General features: G+C 43.6%; 2 protein-coding genes across 2 annotated transcripts in view; both read right to left on the reverse strand.

Moving 5' to 3' along the window:
- Positions 1–685, reverse strand: part of LOC141106761 (uncharacterized) — a 47,560-nt gene extending 46,875 nt beyond the window's left edge. Inside the window, 3 exon segments of the mRNA XM_073597688.1 lie at positions 15–138; positions 225–392; positions 581–685. Of these exon segments, the coding sequence (XP_073453789.1) occupies positions 15–138; positions 225–392; positions 581–676 (388 nt within the window). The 5' untranslated portion in view covers positions 677–685.
- A 5,047-nt stretch (positions 686–5,732) lies between these two features.
- LOC141106762 (uncharacterized) overlaps positions 5,733–24,520 on the reverse strand; it is a 107,492-nt gene continuing 88,704 nt past the window's right edge. The window contains 14 exon segments of the mRNA XM_073597689.1: positions 5,733–7,300; positions 8,448–8,589; positions 8,678–8,775; positions 8,892–9,015; positions 9,102–9,269; positions 9,399–9,596; positions 10,773–10,888; positions 17,807–18,973; positions 20,001–20,142; positions 20,234–20,331; positions 20,448–20,571; positions 20,658–20,828; positions 20,909–21,028; positions 21,366–21,445. Coding sequence (XP_073453790.1) covers positions 6,066–7,300; positions 8,448–8,589; positions 8,678–8,775; positions 8,892–9,015; positions 9,102–9,269; positions 9,399–9,596; positions 10,773–10,888; positions 17,807–18,973; positions 20,001–20,142; positions 20,234–20,331; positions 20,448–20,571; positions 20,658–20,828; positions 20,909–21,028; positions 21,366–21,445 — 3,983 coding nt within the window. The 3' untranslated portion in view covers positions 5,733–6,065.

A 24,520-nucleotide genomic window follows, 5' to 3' on the forward strand; every position in this document is an offset into this window, starting at 1 on the left:
AAGTCTCCTCTTACCCGGTGATGTGAGGGGCGGCTGATTCTCCATCATGAAGTCCTTGTAGAGATCCTTGTGTCCTTCTAAATACTCCCACTCCTCCATGGAGAAATAGACAGTGACATCCTGACACCTTATAGGAACCTGACACACACAATGATACAGTCACCATCCAGATATATCCCTTGTCTGTTACCGGATAATGTCCCAGAATTCCCGGCACCGCTCACCTCTCCTGTCAGCAGCTCAATGATCTTGTTGGTGACTTCTAGAATCTTCTTGGCACTGGTTACCTCTGTTGTCAGGCAGTGAGGTGGAGGCACTCTGATGGGTGTCCTATGAAGACAGCTGCTGAGTGTTAAGGGCTCATCAGATGTTTTCTTTATCACCTTATAGTCCTGTGTAAAGGGATATTTACCATTATCACCACAGACCTCCCAGAATCCTCCCCCACCCCTCCAGTCAGGTCCATATTTATCTCATGTCATGTGACCCTACCAGAATCCTCCTCACTTCTCCGGTCAGGACTGTGTTTTATTAATAGAGGTAAGTGTAATATCATGTGACCTCCCAGAATCCTCCTCACCTCTCTGGTCAGCAGGTAGATGATCTCCAGGGTGAGGTCCAATATCCTCTTAGTCACATGGGTTTGGTCTATGTCCATCCTCCTTGAGGTAGTCATGAGATACTCCTTTCTGTAGAGAAATGAACAAGAATCATTTGGACTGTACCGGGATGAATAATGTCTGTATAGAATTCCTCTATAATTCTCACCCCTTACAGGGATACTATTTTGCAGGGTTCTTCCATCTCGCTGAAAGTAAACCAAATATTTCCTTTAAATTACAGCTCTAATCAAACCTTTTTTAGGTTTGGATTGGCAGCTGAAGACTTAAGGCCCCTTTCACACGATCGGACCGTTTAGGTCCGCCTGTCAGTTTTGACGGCGAACCTGAATGGGCGCTCAATGTTAGCCTATGGAGCGACGGATGTCAGCGGAGACATGTCCGCTGACATCCGACCCCATCCGATCCGCTAAAAGCAGGCGGATGGCTCTACGTCCAGGTCCGTCGCTGGCGGATCGGATCGGGTGAGATCAGATGAAAACGGACATGCTGTCCGTTTTCACCCGATCCCTCCATAGGCGGCAGCGGCGCCTGACAAGCCCCTCCCCGCTCAATGAGCAGAGAGGGACCTGTCATCTGCCGGCTCAGCGGAGATCAACGGACAGATCTCCCGCTGAGCCAGCGGACCGAGGCTGGCTCTGTGGAAGCAGAGTCCGCCTCGTGTGAAAGGGGCCTAAACCTCCATCGAGGCTTGCTGGATTCAGGGAGAAATTCTTTCCCTGGTCATGAGGGTCAAGCAATAAAGGATGCTAGGGGAGATCAGCCTAATGGGGACATAGACAAATGGCAAATCTTACACAGGATCTAACCCTTCCATTTTCCATCTAAAAAAAAAAAAAAAAAAAAAGAAAATAGGGACACCCCCCATATAACCCTTCCCTCTCCCAGCTAGCAGCTTTGTAACAAGCAATACGGAGATCATAGGAACAGAGGGGAGGGACCTGTGGCCTGTATTGTACTTCAGGAATCTGATTTTACTAGGAATTCACAAATCCTATTGTCCTGATCGTAAAGTACAGGTAAGGTTGTCACCTCATCCCTTTAAACCCGAACACATATGAATTACACAGGTTTTGAGGCTAATTTATTGCAGATAAGGCACCAAGTGAGTTTAATTACCACCTTAATCAGCCACAGAATCCGTGTAATTATGTGTTTGGTTGTTAAGGGATGAGGTGGCAACTCTACATTCAGGACACAGGCTTCTTTAAATCATTAGGACCGGGAGGTCCAAAAGCAGTCCAACTGAGAGGTGGGCAGCAAAGCAAGCAATGCCAAAAGGCTAGGGTTCCCACCTCATCCCTTTAAACCCGAACACATATGAATTACACAGGTTCTGAGGCTATTTTAATGCAGATAAGACACCTAGTGAGTTTAATTACCACCTTAATCAGCCACAGAACCTGTGTACTTAATATGTGTTCAGTTTAGGTGACAACCCTACAAAAGGCCCATATATCAAACAGGGCGTGCAGGGCTCGACAGACACCGAGAGCAGCTTGTAGCACCTTACGTCTACAACTGGCACCAGATGAGGCTTGAACATCCAACTGGTAGATACTAAACATGTGAACCGAAGTCCACGTGGCAGTTTACAAATAAGAGAAACAGACCTGAAGGGCCTGGTATGAGATTTGGGAGGACCCCATGCCACCTATCTTTCTTCTGCCAAATTTTTTTTTTTTTTTTTGCTTTGGTCCCTGTTCCCTAAGTGCCCACCACCATCTGGCATTTGTTTGGCAATCTCTATTAGCTTAGAAAATTGGCAGAACCGATTTTTAACATTCGGCTCTCGTTAATTTCAATGGGGTTCGGCTTTGGCACTTGAACTTTAGTCGTGTCCGTTGAACCCTGCCCAAGGTAAACTCAAGAACGTTGGACACATCCCTACTCCAATAATATGCTGCCAAGTAGAGATTAGTAAATATAAAATAAGATGTTATTACCTCCTCTACTGCCAGTTCCAGCAATGTCTCCTCTCTACTTCCTCCCGACTCACCTCTCACCCGCAACTTCCTGTTTATAACCCCCACATCACTTCCTGTCTGCAGCTACATCACTTCCTGTCTGCAGCTACATCACTTCCTGTCTGAGCTACATCACTTCCTGTTTTTACCTTGCATCACTTCCTGTCTGTGTGTTCCACTGAGAGATTTCCAGTTTGTGGAGAATGCAGAAAGTGGCGCTCACTTCACGTTATGCCATCTACTGTATTTCTGAAGCCTCGTTCTTCAATTCTGTAGCACGCTTTATTATGCAACCAGAATATAAATGGTTTAAAACCAAAGTGCTGGAAAAGGTTACACATAAAACAACAATTTGATAGCATAATAAAACTCATTATTATTGTAGTGCTAACCCCGCAGGAGCCGCTGGTTACTGATTCCCACTATTCCTGCACAGCCAGGCAACATGCATTTCCAACTTGCATCCAGAACCAAGAAATCAGTCCATGGGTTTGTTTTTGTTCTTTTATTGGGGAAAACTACACGGATAGGGTATAGGGATTATGGGATGGCCAACTTGACTTGAAGAACAACAGATGAGGCCAACTTCCTTCTCCGTGTACAAAAAATGAAGATCCTGTACTGTACTCCCTCCGGAATAATCGCAGTCTCTATGGATCAGTGGCAAAGTTCTTTAGTCTCCTTTAGTGAAATGGACAAAGTCCCAAACTGTATGCAGGAGTATAGTGTCTTCTCAGTAGAACCTCACACAGTCCTGACACTTGTAGATACTACCAGCCCACCTGGCTGATCTGAAGAACACCCCAGGACAAGGGATCGGGATTTAGCACTACACTGTCCTTGGAAAGTATGTTACGTCTGGCAGTCTTTCCCCTTGTATGCCCCTAGGTATGCTGAGGTACTCACGCTGTCCTTTGCTCTCCGCTGTACTAGGCAAGAGTCCTGTTTAGGCCTCAAACTGATGAGATCTTCCCATGCCAGCCTGGATGTCCAAAGGTAATGGAGACTCCTCTTTTCGGCTTCCTTCCTTTCCTCAGCCCCAGCCTGGAGGCAGAGCCCCCACACTCCGGGGTTCCCCTCCAAGGCCACAGGACAGCAACATCAGCACTCCATCTTCTACTTGACTCCCCTGCTGGCCAGGCTCCACCATATTTAAGGGCTGACCCAGCCACCCTCCCAGGCCCCTTGCCTAGGGTGACCACATTTCCAAACTGCCAGTCAGGGACATCCCCCCCCCACCACTTCCAAAAAATCAGCTTGTGCTGTAATGAATCACAGCACAGTGATTAGACACGAGGTGGGATTTATAATTTCTCCAATCACAAGCAGGGGGCGGGGATTGTGCTCCTCCAGACATTCCCGGCCAGGCCAAGTACTGTCAGTGAGTAAAGCGGTTATGTGGTGGCCTTTTTTGGGGGCATGAGATTGGCCCGGGGGGTGGCTGTGTCAGTTTTATTCCGGGACACTGTATTGTCCTGGAATGAAGGTACATGGGACAGACCTGCAAAATTCGGGACTGTCCCGGGCAATCCGGGACACGTGGTCACTCTACCCTTGCCTTGGGTTAGGCCAGATTCCCTCAAGTATGCAGATCAGGACCTCCTGGTCTTTACCCACTAACTTTCAGGAGCTTCTCAAAGCTTCTAGATTCAGAGGGAGGTAGCAGAGACCTACCCTGTAGAGCCATCCAGACTGACCTGCAGTAACTTGACCTAATTACAACTGCAAACACAATGGACTGATAAAGGGGCCCTGTGTGGCTCTGACAGGTTTATATAGCGCCAACCGTTTACCAGCACTTTACCACATAAGGGCAAACAGTACAATACAATTGTACTGTCAATACAATACAATTTAATACAGTATCAACTAATACTACATCAAACCAATAATGGGGACAGGGATGTGGTGAAGAGGCTCCTGTCCTCATCAACTTGGGGACAAGGAGTATTGTGAGGAAGGTGGGGAGCTTTCCTAGCAAGTTACCCCCCCCCCCCCCCCCATATTGAGGGCATGTGGCCTAGTATGGTTCAAGAGGGGTATGAGAACATGCTTACTGTCCCCCCCCCCCCCCAAGGGTCTTGTATGAATTTTGTAAGGGACCCTACAGTTTTTTGCATGGGGTAATCCCTTAAAATACATAGCAGGCCCTCATCTAGGATAAGGGTCTGGTTTAGCTGGTAAAATGAATGGGAATGGTCTACAAACAGAACCAAGCATACAGGAATTGTCAATTAGGATCAATTTAATTGGTATTTTTGTTTTCTTTGTAAATGTCTTTTTTGCTAAGGTACATCTTACAGGTGTACCACTTTCTGCACTTGCCATCTGCCCCACAGCAGCTTTACTTCTACAGGGGGGCCCCTCCTGTGCAAAATCATGTATATATATATATGAGATTCTGCACCTCCACCTGCACACGTTCCGCCACTGAGCCACTTCTGCTTTGAAAATTCACAGCAGAAGCCAATCTGTGGAGGACTTAATGTCCTCCAGCACCCACTAGTCACCGGTAAGACGCAGACAACTAAGATCTGCCTATGTAGACAAGGCAGATCTCAGTTCTGACGGGGGGGGATGGATTTTTTGTTCCTTTGTAAAAAATCCATCAGATCCCTTAGTAAAAGCACCTAACATAGCACACAAAAACACTGGCTAGGCACACAGTTAACCCTTTGATCGCCCTAGGTGTTTAGCCCCCTTCCCAGCCAGTGTCATTAGTACAGTGACAGTGCATATTTTTTTAGCACTGATCACTGTATTATTGTCACTGTATTGTCACTGTATTATTACCGCAAAGTGTCAGTTAGTGTCCGACTGTCCGCCGCAATGTCTCCGTCCTGCCATTTTTAGTATAATAAAAATAAATAAAAACTCCAGGATATATATCCCATCGTTTGTAGACGCTACAAGTCTCACGTAAACCAATTAATGTACGTTTATTAGAATTTTTTTTTACCAAAAATATGTAGCAGAATACATATTGGCCTAAATTGATTTTTTTCCCATTTTTTTTGGCTAGGTTTTATAGCAGAATGTAAAAAATATTGTTTTTTTTCTTTTAAATTGTTTTTTTTTTGTTTGTTTATAAAGCAAAAAATAAAAAACGCAGGAGGTGATCAAATACCACCAAAAGAAAGCTCTATTTGTGGGAAAAGAATGACGTAAGTTTTATTTTTGTACAGGGTCGCATGACCGCACAATTGTCAGTTAAAGTAAACACAGTGCCATATCGCAAAATACGGCCTGGCCATGAAGGGGGGTAAATCTTCCGGGGCTGAAGTGGTTATAGCTCTCATAGACTTCAGTGGGGGTTTGCCACTATATTCAGGGTTCACACGTGCTTTCTATTGTTCAGCGAATATCCAGCAGAACTGGAGATGATGTTTCGTTTTTCCATTGCGAACGGTAGTAAGTTTCAAGGCCGTTCTTCTTTGGGAGTACAGAAAGTCTTCCTTCAATGGAACATTTTCCGCACTCATAACAACAAAGGCCTCCCAGAAGTGTGAATTATCTGATCTCTGCAAAGTTTTTCCTTCCCGGTGAAACATTCCCCGCACTCTGAGCAGGAGAATCACCGATTTCCTGCGTGAATTCTTTGGTGTCTAAGAAGGTCATTTTTCTCAATGAACCGTTTCCCGCACTCTGAACATAAGAAAGGACGATGGCCTGTGTGTATTCTCTGATGTCTAAGGAGTCTCCCATGCTCAGCAAAGCACTTCCCGCACTCTGAACAAGAAAAAGGACGCTCGCCCGTGTGAATCCTCTGGTGTATAACAAGCTTTCCTTTCCCGGTGAAACCTTTCCCGCACTCTGAGCATGAGTATGGACGTTCGCCAGTGTGAATGCTCTGGTGTGCAGTAAGTTTTTCTTTATCACTAAAACATTTCCCACACTCCAAACAGGAAAAAGAACGTTCACCCGTGTGAATTCTTTTGTGTCTTAGAAGGTCTGTCTTCTGAATGAAACATTTCCCGCACTCTGAACAGGGATAGGGACGCTCACCCGTGTGGCTTCTCTGGTGTACAGTAAGTGTTCCTTTCACAGAGAAACATTTCCCGCACTCGGAGCATGAAAAAGGACGCTCGCCAGTGTGAATTCTCTGGTGTGTAGTAAGTTTTTCTTTGCCCCCGAAACATTTCCCGCACTCTGAACAGGGATAAGGACGCTCACCCGTGTGTCTTCTCTGGTGGACAGTAAGCGTTCCTTTCACAGAGAAACGTTTCCCGCACTCGGAGCATGAATAAGGACGCTCACCCGTGTGAATTCTCTGGTGTATTATGAGTTTTTCTTTGCCACCAAAACATTTGCCGCACTCTAAACAAGAAAAAGGCCGCTCAGCTTTGTGGATTTTCTTGTGTCTTAGAAGGTCTCCACGTTGGATGAAACATTTCCTGCACTCTGTACATGAATAGGGATGCTCCACTGTATTACTTTTCTCATGTCTAACAAACGCTACATTACCACACACTAAACATAGAGATTCCTTGGAATCAGATGGATCCATTGTTCCTCCCATAGTATGCGATCTCAGATGGACATCTGGAGTAAGAGTATGTGATTGGTCAGACGATTCTTTAGAGTTAGAGGGATCCATTGATATCTCCATATGGTAAGGTTTGAGATGTATGTTCTGAGTAATATTTTCTTCCGTATAACAGTCTGAAGATGAAATAAGATGTCTCTCTGTCCTATTCCAGACATAGGTCCCATCTGTGGGAAAGCAATTGTTTAACAAATTGTTTTAAAAAGTATTCATCACATCTTCCATTTAGTCATATACTGTATTTCCACACTGGACCTTTCATATGGTGTACAGTATCTCCTCCTCATTTGTTGGGAACATGATATTATATTGAGGAATGGAGATGGACCTTTCATATGGTGTCCAGTATCTCCTCCTCATTTGTTGGGAACATGACGTTATATTGAGGAATGGAGATGGACCTTTCATATGGTGTACAGTATCTCCTCCTCATTTGTAGGGAACATGACATTATATTGAGGAATGGAGATGGACCTTTCATATGGTGTACAGTATCTCCTCCTTATTTGTTGGGAACATGACATTATATTGAGGAATGGAGATGGACCTTTCATATGGTGTACAGTATCTCCTCCTCATTTGTTGGGAACATGACGTTATATTGAGGAATGGAGATGGACCTTTCATATGGTGTACAGTATCTCCTCCTCATTTGTTGGGAACATGACATTATATTGAGGAATGGAGATGGACCTTTCATATAGTGTACAGCAGTGTTTCTCAACGCTAGTCCTCAGGGAGCCCAACAGTTCATGTTTTCAGGATTTCCATCGGATGAAACAGCTGTTGTAATTACGAAGGCAGTGAAATTGATCAAATCACCTGTGCATAATAATGGAAGATGTGAAAACATGACCTGTTCGGGAGCCTTGAGGACTGGAGTTAAAAAACACTGGTGTACAGTATCTCCTCCTCTTTGTTGGGAACATGACTTTTTATTGAGGAATGGAGGTGGACCTTTCATATGATGTACAGCATCGCCTAGTTTGTGGGAAACACAAAGTTATATTGAGCAATAGAGAGGACCTTTAATATGGCTTACAGTATCTCCTCCTCATTTGTTGGGAACATGACGTTATATTGAGGAATGGAGATGGACCTTTCATATGGTGTACAGTATCTCCTCCTCATTTCTTGGGAACATAACGTTATACTGAGGAATAGAGATGGACCTTCCATATAGTCTTTTCCCTAGTAGATTTTTTTTTGTGAGGTGTACTTGATGGATATTTGTTTTTTGTTAACCCACTAAATTACTTATGTACACATACTTTGTACTCATACTGGTTTCAGCATTTAGTGTTTATTACTTACTTGTGTCCATACGTAGAGAAGATTCCTCCTGTTCACTCTTCATAATCATCTCCCCCTCCTTCATAGACTGCTGATCTCCACTCACCAACCTCTCTTCTTCTTCCTCTTTATGTTCAACTTTGATGTCTTCCAAGTTTACACCCTAAACCCCAAAGATGACAGAATACATTTGTAGAACAGAACAAGAGATTACAATAAATTTTTACATCTACATGCTCAGTCCCACCTACCTGATGATGGTGAGGGATGGTGTGATCTTCCTGTGTGGAATCCCGGGAATACAGAGGACGGGGACATCTCTCTGGTGGGTTCCCATTACTGGATCCATCTGTAGGAAACACACACACTGACTGAATACATTGTTTCTATGTGTTTATCAGATGATGGGGGATCTAGGTGGACCCTCCGTACTGCTCTCTCCTTTACAATAAAGTATCCTCTTACCCGGTGATGTGAGGGGCGGCTGATTCTCCATCATGACGTCCTTGTAGAGATCCTTGTGTCCTTCTAAATACTCCCACTCCTCCATGGAGAAATAGACAGTGACATCCTGACATCTTATAGGAACCTGACACACACAATGATACAGTCACCATCCAGACACATCCCTTGTCTGTTACTGGATAATGTCCCAGAATTCCTGGCACCGCTCACCTCTCCAGTCAGCAGCTCAATCATCTTCTTGGTGACTTCTAGAATCTTCTCAACATTTCTCTTAGTTATCAGGCAGTGAGGTGGAGGCACTGTGATGGGTGATGTCCTGTGAGGACAGCTGCTGGGTGGCAATGACTCGTCAAATGTTTTTTTCACTACTTTATAACCCTGCAGAAAGAGATACAGTAAAAAGGTTCATCACAGATTTCCCAGGACCCTCCTAATTCCTCCAGTCAGTTCTAATGTAAAATTAACAGATAAGTTGCATGCCATGTGACCTCCCAGAATCCTCCTCACCTCTCCGGTCAGTAGGTATATGATCTCCAGGGTGAGGTCCAATATCCTCTCAGTCACACGGGTTGGGTCTTTGTCCATCATTATCGACATAGTCATGAGCTCCCTATAAGATGCTGCTTTGTAGTAATGAAAATTGAGAATTATCTGTACTGTGATGAATAATGTCTGCACAGAGTTCCTCCAGAGTTCAGACTCTGACTACAGACAAATATTAATCTGACAACGGTTCTGATGTTTTTCTTCTCCATCTAACTGAGAAAAAATACAGAGTCTCTGATTAGGCTTTACAAGGAAGTGTTACTTGATATATAATGGACTGGAGTGAATAAATGCTTTCTAAATTGTCGCCTTGGCAGCTCAAATCCACTACTAATGACACTGGCTGGGTGACAGTATTGAGACACTCACCTTTACACGCCCGTAAACTTTAATGGCATCCCAGCCTTAGTCCGTAGGGTTCAATATTGAGTTGGCCCACCCTTTGCAGCTATAACAGCTTCAACTCTTCAGGGAAGGCTGTCCACAAGGTTTAGGAGTGTGTCTATGGGAATGTTTGACCGTTCTTCCGGAAGCGCAGTTGTGAGGTCAGGCACTGATGTTTGGCGAGAAGGCCTGGTTCACAGTCTCCGTTCTAATTCACCCAAAAAGGTGTTCTATCGAGTTGAGGTCAGGACTCAACCCCAAATTCACCCATCCATGTCTTTATGGACCTTGCTTTGTGCACTGGTCCAAATCATTTGGTGGAGGGGGGATTATGGTGTGGGGTTGTTTTCAGGGGTGGAGCTTGGCCCCTTAGTTCCAGTGAAGGGAACTCTTAAGGCTTCAGCATACCAAGACAATTAGGACAATTTTATGCTCCCAACTTTGTAGGAACAGTTTGGGGATGACCCCTTCCTGTTCAAACATGACTGCGCACCAGTTCACAAAGCAAGGTCCATAAAGACATGGATGTGTGGGTTTGGGATGGAGGAACTTGACTAGTCTGCACAGAACCCTGACCTCAACCCGATAGAACACCTTTGAGATCAATTAGAACAGAGACTGCGAGCCAGGCCTTCTCGTCCAACATCAGTGCCTGACCTCTTCAATGCTCTTCTGGAAGAATGGTCAAACATTCCCATAGACACACTCCTAAACCTTGTGGAAAGCCTTCCCAGAAGAGTTGAAGCTGTTATAGCTGCAAAGGGTGGGCCACTGTGATTAGCCATGTGCAATGTCGGCTTCCTGGCGGGATCAGGCACGCGGAGTTTCAAACACGCCTGAGCCCATGTCTAGTTATAACCAGTCTCTTATAACCAGCTTTATCCTAAACAAGAAGAAAACTTTTGGTTTAGATACAATTTAAGTTCAGAGATCAGAAAAATATCATGTGACCTCCCATAATATTCCATGCTTCTTCTCTATCAGTAGGTAGATGATCTCCATGCCGTGATCACCTGAGGTGAAGAGATGGTTGTGGACATTGATGGCCAAATGGGTGGATATTTTTGCTGGCAGAAATACAAAGGAGATACAGTGATGCGTCTGCCTATGTTTTTGTTTCATTCTGAGGATTCCATTTAATAACTATACAAAGTATATATGAGTAAGTATTAGCATCTGCTGGAGATAAATGACATCACAGTGACTATGGAAGAAGAGGACGGACATGGGGGGTTACTGGGTGTAAATATAAAGTAATAAAATCTTATTACCTCTTCGGCTGCCAGTTCCAGCAATGTCTACTCTCTACTTCCCCCTGATTTACCTCTCACCCGAAGCTTCCTATTTATACATCTACATCACTTCCTGTCTGTACCTTACATCACTTCCTGTCTGTACCTTACCTCACTTCCTATCTCTGCATTCACACCCTACGAAACAACAGTTTTTTTTCTGGTCCTCCTGGCCTTTCTACTGATGGTTTTTCCCTGTACCTTCACCCAACGAGATCATGAACACTGCAGCTCAAAAAAAAAAGAAGCTGCTTTTACAGGCATTTGAGCTTTTATTTCTCTGCCTGAAAGCTTGAAGAAGCTTGTGCTTTGTTTGTGCTCTTCAAATTTCGATTTAGTTTTATAGTCTTTTGACTAAAATGCCATTTTAGTTTTAACCGATTTTTAGTCTTTTGACTAAAATGGCATTTTTGTTTTAGTCGTATTTTAGTCATCTGAGTTGTTTTCCTTTTTAGTCGTATTTTAGTTGACTAAAATCTCCAGTACATTTTAGTCGACTAAAATCAAATGGGTTTAGTTACATTTTAATGCATTATTTCTTTAGAACTGCCAAACATTGTATACTCCTGGAGTAGAAATCGAATAGCATGTTTATTATTTAAGGCCCCTTTCACACGATCGGACCGTTCAGGTCCGCCTGTCAGTTTTGACGGCGGACCTGAACGGGCGATCCATGTTAGCCTATGGAGCGTCGGATGTCAGCGGAGACATGTCCGCTGACATCCGACCCCGTCCGATCCGCTAAAAGCAGACGGATGGCCCTACGTCCAGGTCCGTCGCTATCGGATCGGGTGAGATCTGACGAAAACGGACACGCTGTCCGTTTTCGTCCGATCCCTCCATAGGCGGCAGCGGCGCCTGACAAGCCCCTCCCCGCTCAGTGAGCAGAGAGGGACCTGTCATCCGCCGGCTCAGCGGAGATCAACGGACTGATCTCCCGCTGAACCGGCGGACCGAGGCGGGCTCCGTAGAAACGGAGTCCGCCTCATGTGAAAGGGGCCTTAAGGTTTGAACATGTGCTACAGACAGACACAGATTTAGCTGCTGTGATATAAATTCAATTTCTTTTTTTCATAGTCTTTTGACTAAAATGACGTTTTAGTGTTTTGACTAAAATGTTATTTAGTTTTAGTCCTATTTTAGTCATCTGAATTGTTTAAGTTTTAGTCCCATTTTAGTCAACTAAAATAGTATTAATTTGGTTGAAAAAAATATTTTAGTCAACGATATTAAGACTGTTTTTCACAAACTCTCCCCTTGGCTCATTTTGGTTTTTTTTTGTGCATTTTCGTGCTTCCTTGAGCTTTTTCACGGCTTTTCTGCTCGAAAGCTCCTCTCAAAAACACGAGTTTGGTGGGATTTTTTCCTGCCTGTAAACTCCTGAAAAAGCCATAGTGTGCATGGACACATTGGTTAACATGGAGGGGAGTTTCCAGGCAGAAAAAAAGATGAGAGCTCAAAAAAAGCTCAAAAGACTGTAGGAGCCGCTTCTGTGAGATGCAGTGTGCATGAGCCCTATACAATCGTCGACTCCCCAGTGGTGGCCAACAGATTTCTACTTCGACATCTTCGTTTTACTTTTTTAACCACTTCAGCCTTGAAAGGTTTTACTCCCTTCATGACCAGGCCATTTTTTGTGATATGGTACTGTGTTATTTTAACTGACCATTGCGCGGTCGTGTGACGCTGTACCCAAATAAAATTGATGTCCTTTTTTCCCACAAATAGAGCTTTCTTTTGGTGGTATTTGATCACCTCTACGGTTTTTATTTTTTGCACTATAAACAAAAAAAGACTGACAATGTTGAAAAAAATACAATATTTTTTACTGTGATGGAAAAAAAAAGTTTAAATTACACCTAAGCACATAATATCCCCCCACCCCCACATACAGTTAGGTCCATATATATTTGGACACAGGCAAAGTTTTCATACTTTTGGCTCTGTATGCCACCAGAATAAAATTAAAACCAAACAATCCAAATTAATTTGAAGTGCCGACATAAATAAAATGTTCATTACCAAAGACTGGGTTTTCTCCTTTCTGATGCTTTGCCGGGCTCTAACTGCAGCTGTCTTCAATTGTTCTTTGTTTGTGGGTCTTTCTGCCTTTAGTTTTGCCTTCAGCAAGTGAAATAAATGCTCAATGGGGTTGAAATCAGGTGATTGACTCAACCATTTCAGAATATTCCACTTCTTTTCCTTCAAAAGCTCCTGGGTTGCTTTTGCAGTGTGTTTTGGATCATTGTCCAGCTGTACTGAGAAGTGCCGTCCAATCAACTTTGCTGCATTTGGCTGAATCTGGGCTGACAGTATATCTCTAAACACTGCAGAATTCATCGGGCTGCTTCTGTCTTCTGTCACATCATCAATAAACACCAGTGCCACTGGAAGCCATGCATGCCCATGCCATCACACATCACACTGCAAGCTCCACCATGTTTTACAGAGGACGTTGTGTGCTTTGGATCATGAGCTGTTTTCAAGCCTGCTCCACACTTTTTTCTTCCCGTCATTCTTGTACAGATTAATCTTAGTTTCATCCTTCCAAAGAATGCTTTTCCAGAACTGGTCTGGCTTTTTTAGATTTTTTTTTGGCAAAGTCTAATCTGGCTTTTCTATTCTTCAGGCTTATGCATGGTTTGCACCTTGTGGTGAACCCTCTGTATTTGCTCTCGTGAAGTCTTCTCTTGAGTGTAGACTTTGACAATGATACGTCCACCTCCTGGAGAGTGTTCTTCACTTGTCTGGATGTTGTGAATGGGTTTTTCTTTACCATAGAGAGGACCCTGCGATCATCCACCACTGTTGTCTTCCGTGGACGTCAAGGCCTTTTTATGTTGCTTAGCTCACCAGTGCATTCTTTCCTCAGAATGTACTAAACTGTTGATTTGGCCACTCCTAATGTTGCTGCTATCTCTCTGATGGATTTGTTTAATTTTTGAAGCCTTACAATGGCCTGTTTCACTTGCATGGACTGCTCCTTTGAACGCATGATGTAGGTTCACAGCAATAGATTCCAAACACAAATACCACACTTAGAATTAACTCCAGACCTTTTACCTGCTTAATTGGTGAAGAAATAATGAAGGAGTAGACCACAACTGGCCATGAAACCGCTTTTGATTAAATTGTCCAATTACTTTTGGTCCCTTGAAAAAGGGGGGGGGTGGCTATTCATAAGAGCTGTAATTCCTAAATCCTTCCCCCGATTTGGATGTACATACCCTCAAATTAAACCTGAGAGTGTGCACTTTCAGCCCATATCCATTATATAACTATAGATTGAATATGTTTTGGTAAATACCTGAAAAAAAACTAAAATTGTGCCTGTGTCCAAATATACATGGGCCTAACTGTATACGCACATACAAACGTAAACGTGCGCATGCAGGTGCCTACTCCTGAAAATATTGATTGCAATACACGTTACATATCGCTGCACATGCCGGAATGAGCAATATTTCTACCACCAGACCTCCTCTGTAACGCTAAACTGATGACCTATCAGGGGCTTTTAAAGCGTTGCCTATAAAAAATATAGGGTACTGAAGTTTGTCGCCATTCACGGCATAATTAAGGTTTGACATGTAGGGTATCCACTGACATCAATGATGAAGCACTATTCTCCCCACTTTCCCTGACAATGGTGCAATATTCCTCCCACTGACACCAACGGTAGGGCACTAATCTTACCATAGATACCAATAATGAGGCTCTATTAGTCCCACTGATACCAATGAAGGGACACTATTCCGCCCACTGACACCAATGATGGGACACTATTCTTCCCACTGACACCAATGATGGGACACTATTCCTCCCACTGACACCAATGATGGGACACTATTCCTCCCACTGACACCAATGATGGGGCACTATGCCTCCCACTGATACCTACTATAGAGCACTATTCCTCCCACTGATGCTAATGATGGGGCACTATTCCTCCCACTGATACCAATAATAGAGAACTATGCCTCCCACTGATACCAATGATGGGGCACTATTCCTCCCACTGATACCAATGATAGAGGACTATGCCTCCCACTGATACCAATGATGGGGCACTCGTCCTCCTACTGATAGCAATGATGTGGCACTATTCCTTCTAACAATACCAATGATGGAGCACTATTCCTCTCACTGACACCATGACATTTTCTTCTCCCACTGGCCATAGTCCAGCCTCCCTAAAATTTGAAGGACAATTAACTGTCCCTTTGCTTAGAAATTTGGAGACCCCTGATTTAGACTCTGGCAGAGGACTTTAAGGGTTTATTTTTTCTTTGCCCTTATCAGCCACCATCTCTCCCGCTGTTGACCAGTGGGATTTGATGAGGTTTTTTCTTTTATTTGCTTTTTCCTGTCTTCTTACCCCAGGAGTAGTTTTGTTTCAAATATAACATGTTACATGGCTATTGGGTTTTGTGTCCCACATACCCTTCGACCTTACCCAGTCTGATGTGGTGAAGGTTTATGGGAATACTTTATTTCTGCTATGAGAACACCCTCGTATTGACTTATGGAACGTGCTACCGATGACTCATCTCCCCAACTCATGGCACTTTCCCAAGATTTGTCCTCTAATGTTTTCTTTTTTTTCTTTACAAAACATACTTGGCTGAATGTCTGTACCTGGGATTTGCTGATTTTATCATTTTGTTTTTTGTATTGTCATACTCTATAACATTGGTCTCCAAACTGCGGCTCGGGGGCTGCTTGCCTTTATCTGGCCCTTGGGACACAATTTCTCACACTGACACCAATAATGAGGAACTATACCTCCCACTGACACCAAAGATTAGACACTACTCTTCTCACGGGCACCATTGATGGAGCAGTATTCTTTCCACTGACACCATTTTCTACTCCCACCGGCCACAGCCCAGCCCCCCTCCCCCCTTAAGTCTAAGGGGCAGTAAACTGGCCCTTTGTTTAGAAAGTTTGGAGACCCCTGCTCTATAAAACTCTTAAAAAAATGTAGAATTGAAAAAAATGAAGAGTTTTACAAGGATTTAGTCCACTTAGCAAAGTCTGTTTTAGGGCTTTATTCATCCACACATCATTGATACAGTGTTCTGTCCATGCAGGGGTTGTTTAGCACAACAATAAATGCAAATCTATTTCAGACTCCTGGCTAGTTGTTGTACAGCTCTGTCTATGCTTCCTTAAGATAGAGTTGCCCCATTTTCTCAACACCCGAATTGACCTGTTCCATCAGGCGCTCGACTGGACCCGTTCCATCAGTCTCCCGACTGGACCTGTTCCATCAGTCTCCCAACTGGACCTGTTACATCACTCACCCAACTAGACCCGTTCCATCAGTCTCCCAACTGGACATGTTCCATCACTCACCCGACTGGACCTGTTCCATCAGTCTCCCAACTGGACCTGTTCCATCACTCACCCGACTGGACCTGTTCCATCAGTCTCCCACCTGGACCTGTTCCATCAGTCTCCCAACTGGACCTGTTCCATCACTCACCCAACTAGACCTGTTCCATCAGTCTCCCAACTGGACCTCTTACATCACTCGCCCCACTTCACCTGTTCCATCAGTCTCTCAACTGGACTTGTTCCATCAGTCTCCCATCTGGACATGTTCCATCAGTCTCCCAACTGGACATGTTCCATCAGTCTCCCAACTGGACCTGTTCCATTAGTCTTCCAACTGGACATGTTCCATCAGTCTCCCAACTGGACCTGTTCCATCACTCACCCAACTAGACCTGTTCCTTCAGTCTCCCAACTGGATCTGTTCCATTAGTCTCCCAACTGGACCTGTTCCATCGGTCTCCCAACTGGACCTGTTCCATCGGTCTCCCAACTGGACCTGTTCCATCACTCACCCAACTAGACCTGTTCCTTCAGTCTCCCAACTGGATCTGTTCCATTAGTCTCCCTACTGGACCTGTTCCATTAGTCTCCCAACTGGATCTGTTCCATCGGTCTCCCAACTGGACCTGTTTCATCAGTCTCCCAACTGGATCTGTTCCATCAGTCTCCCAACTGGACCTGTTCCATCAGTCTCCCAACTGGATCTGTTCCATTAGTCTCCCAACTGGACCTATTCCATCAGTCTCCCAACTGGACCTATTCTATCACTCTCCCAACTGGACCTGTTCCATCACCCACCTGACTAGACCTGTTCCATTAGTCTCTCAACTGGACCTGCTCCATCACTCCGCCAACTAGACATGTTCCATCAGTCTCCCAACTGGACCTGTTTCATCAGTCCCCGACTGGAACTCTTCTCTGCTCACATACTGCCAGTTGCTTGACTCAGACACACTATTCTGTTCAGATGGGGACTACCACTATCCAATCTCCAACTCTCAGACGTCTGGCTTGGTGGACTGCCTGTGTAGACCAGACAGGCCTGGACAGGTGCTCTCCACATCAGGCTTTAAACTACTTTCACAGAAGCGAAACCCTGACTAGAGAAGACTCCCTTTTGTTGGCCACACCGGCCTGACTTTAATCAATTGCAGAACCTTTCCCTGCTGAGACAGACACCATGTGCATCTTTACACAGTGACAGACCATCACACTTCAACTATAACTGAAGTATAACTTTTGCAAGGATGTTCCTCTCTATAAATGTATCTTTATTCACACAGTTGTTCTACTGACTGAACAGGTGCCTTATTAGATTATCTGTATTTGTTAAAGGTTTCCCACACTCTCAACATATAAAAGGGCGATCCCGAGTGTGAATTTTCTGGTGTCCAACCAAGCTCCCTTTCCTAGAGAAACATCTTCCGCACTCTGAACAGCAAAATGGATTTTCTCCAGTGTGAATAGTCTGGTGTCTAAGAAGTATACTCTTCTGAGTAAAACATCTCCCGCACTCTAAACAAGCATACGGACGCTCACCAGTGTGAATTCTCTGGTGTATGATAAGTTTTCCTTTCTCAGTGAAACATTTCCCACACTCTAAACAAGCAAAAGGACGCTCACCCGTGTGAATTTTCTGGTGTCTAATAACTTTTCCTTTCTCGGTAAAACCTTTTCCGCACACTGAACAGGAAAACGGACGCTCGCCCGTGTGACTTCTCTGGTGCACAATAAGTTTTCCTTTCTCAGTAAAAGACTTTCCACACTCTAAGCAGGAAAACGGACGCTCGCCCGTGTGACTTCTCTGGTGTACAATAAGTTTTCCTTTCTCGGGGAAACTTTTCCCGCACTCTTGGCATGAAAAAGGTAGCTCATCAGAGTGAATTCTCTGGTGTCTATTAGGGTTTCCTTTCTCAGAAAAACATTTTCCACACCCTGAACAGGAAAACGGATGTTCACTTGTGTGAGTTCTCTGGTGTGCAATAAGGTTTCCTTTCTCGGTGAAATACTTCCCGCACTCCAAGCATGAATAGGAACGCTCATCTGTGTGAATTTTCTGGTGTAGATTAAGTTTTCCTTTACAACTGAAACATTTCCCGCACTCTGAACAGGAAAAAGGACGCTCCCCGGTGTGAATTCGCTTGTGTCTTAGAAGGTGTCCATGCTGAAGGAAACATTTTCCACACTCGGAACATTTATAGGGACGTTCAGCTGTGTTACTTTTCTCATGTATATCAAGCTCTATGTTCCCATTCAGCAAATTTGACAATGAACTCTCTCCCATGTGATCTCCATAACTGGAATTAGATGGATCTATTGTTCCTTCCGCAGTGTGAGATCTCAGTTGGATATCTGGAGTAACAGTATGTGATTGATCAGAAGATTTATTAGGATTGGAGGGATCTATTAATCTCTCTAAATGGTAAGGTGTGTGATGAAAGTTTCGGGTAATGGGATTCACTCCCTGAGAAAAGTCTGATAAAAGGTTTCTCTCTGAGGTATTCCAGACATAACTTCCATCTGTTGGAAAGAAATTTTTAACAAGTCTTATAAATATTCTTCACGTCTTCAATTTAGTCATATATATTGGTGTAGCACTTAACAATTTCTCAGAACTCAGGCAAGGAATTGGTTGCAATTATAACTCCAAAATACGAATACAAGGCAGATTAAGAATACAATACACCCAAACTTCCCCAGGTAACAGTGTTTGTACGTTAATGACATTGTTAATGTAAGAATGGAGGTGAACCTTCTTCCAAATCAAAACTTGGAAATATGACACTACATTGAGGAACGGAGATAGACTTTTCATACGGTGTTCAATATCTCCTCCTCACTTGTCGGGAACATGACGTTACATTGAGGAAAGGAGATGGACCTTTCATATGGTGTACAGTATCTCCTCCTCAATTGTTGGGAACATGACATTATATTGAGGAATGGAGATGGACCTTTCATATGGCGTAAAGTATCTCCACCTCATTTGTTGGGAACATGATGTTATATTGAGGAATAGAGATGGACCTTTCATATGGTGTACAGTATCTCCTCCTCATTTGTTGGGAACATGACATTATATTGAGGAATGGAGATGGACCTTTCATATGGTGTACAGTATCTCCCCCTCATTTGTTGGGAACATGACATTATATTGAGGAATGGAGATGGACCTTATATATGGTGTACAGTATCTCCACCTCATTTGTTGGGAACATGACATTATACTGAGGAATGGAGATGGACCTTTCATATGGTGTACAGTATCTCCATCTCATTTATTGGGAACATGAAATTATATTGAGGAATAGAGATGGACCTTTCATATGGTGTACAGTATCTCCCCCTCATTTATTGGGAACATGATGTTATATTGAGGAATAGAGATGGACCTTTCATATGGTGTACAGTATCTCCCCCTCATTTATTGGGAACATAATCACATATTGAAGAATGTAAATGGAACCCCCTCTTCTTTTGTTAAACTAATAAATTCCATAAATACACATATGTTATACTGTTTCTACATTTAGTATGTATTACTTACTCATGTCTATGTGTAGAGAAGATTCTTCCTGTTTAATTTTCATAATCATCTTCCCTTCCTCCATAGACTGCTGATCTCCACTCACCAACGTCTCTTCTTCTTCCTCTTTAATCTTAAATTTAATGTATTTAAGTTCTTCACCCTAAACCCCAAAAGGTGGTAGAATACATTTGTAAAATACATAGAAGAATATTATCTCATAGCTTAGAATACGTTTTTAGGTCTTTATCTACCTGATGATGGTGAGGGACGGTGTGATCTTCCTGTGTGGAATCCCAGGAATACAGAGGACGGGGACATCTCTCTGGTGGGTTCCTATTACTGGATCCATCTGTAGAAAACACACACACTGACTGAATACATTGTTTCTATGTGTTTATCAGGTGATGGGGGATCTAGGTGGACCCTCCGTACTGCTCTCTCCTTTACAATAAAGTCTCCTCTTACCCGGTGATGTGATGGGCGGCTGATTCTCCATCATGACGTCCTTGTAGAGATCCTTGTGTCCTTCTAAATACTCCCACTCCTCCATGGAGAAATAGACAGTGACATCCTGACACCTTATAGGAACCTGACACACACAATGATACAGTCACCATCCAGACACATCCCTTGTCTGTTACTGGATAATGTCCCAGAATTCCCAGCACCGCTCACCTCTCCTGTCAGCAGCTCAATCATCTTGTTGGTGGCTTCTAGAATCTTCTTGGCACTGGTTACCTCTTTTGTCAGGCAGTGAGGTTGAGGCACTATGATGGGTGATGTCCTGGGAAGACGACTGCTGGGTATCAACGGTTCATAAGATGTTTTCTTCACTACTTTGTAATCCTGTGCAAAACAACAAAAACAATTATATCTAAAGATACCCCAGAACCCCCCTCATGTCAAGTGATCATAGTCCTCCTCACCTCTCCGGTCAGCAGGTAGATGATCTCCAGGGTGAGGTTTAATATTCTCTCAGTCATATGGATTTCATCTTTGTCCATCCTCATTGAGGTAGTCATGAGAATCCCATAAGATGCCCCTTTCTATGGAGAAATGATAAAAATAGATTTATGTGGACTATACTGGGATGACGAATGTCTGCACAGAGTTCCTCCAGAGTTCTGAACCCTCAGGTGACTTCTTATACAATATTACAGGACTTGTTAATCTCCATGAAAATAAACCAGAAGTTCCCTTTAAAGTACAACTCTGATCAATACCTTTTATTTTAGGTTTATACTCTTTTATTTGTTTGATATATCACTTTGTGTGTATTGGCATCTGTTGGAAACAAAAGACGTCACAGTGACTATGGAGGAAGAGGACGAACATGATGGGGGGGGGGGTGTTGCTGGGTGAAGATATAAAATATCTTTTTACCTCCTCTGCTGTTGGTTCCAGCAACGTCTGTTTACTTTCTCTCAATTCACCTCTCACCCCGAACTTCCTGTTTATATACCCTTACATCACTTCCTGTCTGTGCGGTTCCACGTACTATAAGTGAGATCGCCACCTTGTGGAGAATGTAAAAACCGCCATTCACATATTTTACCATTTACCCCATGGTCTCATGCTTCAATTATGTTGCAAGCTCTATTGCACACCTGGCTTAAATATCATTTAAAACCCAACCAATAAAAAATACATAAATAAATGAAGGAGAACAACAATTTTAAAGTACAGAATGAAAAACAAACAGAAAATAGAAACACAATGTTATATTGTTTATGTACAAGTATAGTAGTTTACAGTATATAATATACTTGTATATAAATAATATAATAGTGTGTTTCTATTTTTTTTCTCCTTTTTTTTCTGTTTGAGATATTAAATTGTTGTTGCTTTCTTAATTTTTTTTATTGCTTAGGATTTAAATCAGTGGTTCTCAACTCCAGTCCTCGGGACCCAACAGGTCAGATTTTAAGTATTACCTTGGGGAGTTGCAGACTAGAATACTGCAATCACTGAGCAGCAAGTGATATCACCTGTGATGTATTTCAGCTATCTTGCAAACCTGGCCTGTTGGTGGGTCCTGAGGACTGGAGTTGAGAACCACTGATTTAAATGATATACTTCTGATGTATATATATTATTCTGTTATTTCATTTTTATTTTAAGTTATATTTAAATAATTTATTTACATACAAGGGAAAATGAAAGTGCTCTGACAAGGTTTCAGTGCGTATATATATGTACACACAGGGTACCAGTGACAAATAATAGATTTTAGTAAATCTTTTTCTGTTTTACGTTTCATACATTGATGTCTCCATTTGCTCCAAAATTACACAACAGAACAAATAAACAATGGAAGATGAATCTGAAATCATTGATTAGCTTTAGATAAGTCAAACATTTAGATGAAATGTTGTTATCTGAGTGCCAACACACAGCCTAACATATTTGTAAAATCCTTTCTACAACAGAAAACAAATTTGGACAATCTTCTTCTGGGTTTCAATCTCTGTCTTGTCTTCTTCCAAGTTCGTACCTTGCATGTAATTTCATTGTGAAATTGTTTTCTACAATGAGAATAAATCTTAGCTTAACTCTTATCTATCTTATAAATCTTTTCTTATCTTATGCCTCTTGTCCATCCTGGTTTCGATCAGCAGGCTGTCTTCTTCCGGGTTTCAATCTTTGTCTGGTCTTCTGCCAGGGTCTAATCTTCGGCCAGTCTTCTGGGTTTCAATTTTGGTCCGGTTTCTATCTTTGGTTGGTCTTTTTTCCAGGTTTCGATCTTTAGGCAATCTTCTTCTGAGTTTGAATCTCCGTCTTGTCTTCTTCCAGGTTCTGACCTTTCTCCAATCTTCTTCAGGGTTTCAATCACTGGGCCGTCTTCCAGGTTTCAATCTTTGTCTGGTCTTCTGCCGGGATCTGGGTTTCAATTTTGGTCCGGTCCTCTTTCTCTTCAAGTAAGCGTTTAAAAAAAGCCAAAGGAACAGTGTTCCAATCTTAGATTGGTCTTCTTCTAGGTTTCAATCATTGGTTGGTCTTTTTTCCAGGTTTTGATCTTTGGCCAGTCTTCTTCTGGATGCCAACCATCAGCTGTTTTGATTGGCCGGGTCCAATTGGCATCACTCCTGTGCATGAACAAGACTTCATCTCGACAGATGCTGAAATTGTACACTGATCTGCACATTCTCTGACAGCTCTCCTCCCACCATCCACACTACATTCTCTGACAGCTCACCTTTCAGCAGCCACACTATGATTAAGCACAGGAGTGTGGAACGCATCTGCTGACTTTCCTAGAGATGCATATGCATATCTTGTCCCTGCTTTTAATGGATATTCAATAAAGACACAGATTTTTATGCTGAAAGTGCCACCATCTCTTCCTTCATTGTGCACCATCCACACTACATTCTCCTACAGCTCTCCTCCCACCATCCATACTACATTCTCCTACAGCTCTCCTCCACCATCCACACTACATTCTCTGAAGGCTCTCCTCCACCATCCACACTACATTCTCTGACGGCTCTCCTCCACCATCCACACTACATTCTCTGACGGCTCTCCTCCACCATCCACACTACATTCTCTCACAGCTCTCCTCCCACCATCCACACTACATTCTCTGACAGCTCTCCCCCCACCATCCACACTACATTCTCTGACGGCTCTCCTCCACCATCCACACTACATTCTCTGACAGCTCTCCTCCACCATCCACACTACATTCTCCGACAGATCTCCTCCCACCATCCACACTACATTCTCCGTTATCTCTCCTCCACCATCCACACTACATTCTCCGACAGCTCTCCTCCACCATCCACACTACATTCTCCAACAGTTCTACTCCACCATCCACACAACATTCTCCGACAGCTCTCCTCCACCATCCACACTACATTCTCCGACAGCTCTCCTCCACCATCCACACTACATTCTCCAACAGTTCTACTCCACCATCCACACAACATTCTCCGACAGATCTCCTCCCACCATCCACACTACATTCTCCGACAGATCTCCTCCATCATCCACACTACATTCTCCGACAGCTCTCCTCCACCATCCACACTACATTCTCCGACAGATCTCCTCCACCATCCACACTACATTCTCCAACAGTTCTACTCCACCATCCACACTACATTCTCCAACAGCTCTCCTCCACCATCCACACTACATTCTCCAACAGTTCTACTCCACCATCCACACAACATTCTCCGACAGCTCTCCTCCACCATCCACACTACATTCTCCAACAGTTCTACTCCACCATCCACACAACATTCTCCGACAGCTCTCCTCCACCATCCACACTACATTCTCCGACAGATCTCCTTCACCATCCACACTACATTCTCCGACAGCTCTCCTCCACCATCCACACTACATTCTCCGACAGCTCTCCCCCCACCATCCACACTACATTCTCCGACAGATCTCCTCCACCATCCACACTACATTCTCCGACAGCTCTCCTCCACCATCCACACTACATTCTCCGACAGCTCTCCTCCACCATCCACACTACATTCTCCGACAGCTCTCCTCCCACCATCCACACTACATATCTT

The sequence above is a fragment of the Aquarana catesbeiana genome, linkage group LG08 (genome assembly GCF_042186555.1).
Source record: "Aquarana catesbeiana isolate 2022-GZ linkage group LG08, ASM4218655v1, whole genome shotgun sequence".
Lineage (NCBI taxonomy): Eukaryota > Metazoa > Chordata > Amphibia > Anura > Ranidae > Aquarana > Aquarana catesbeiana.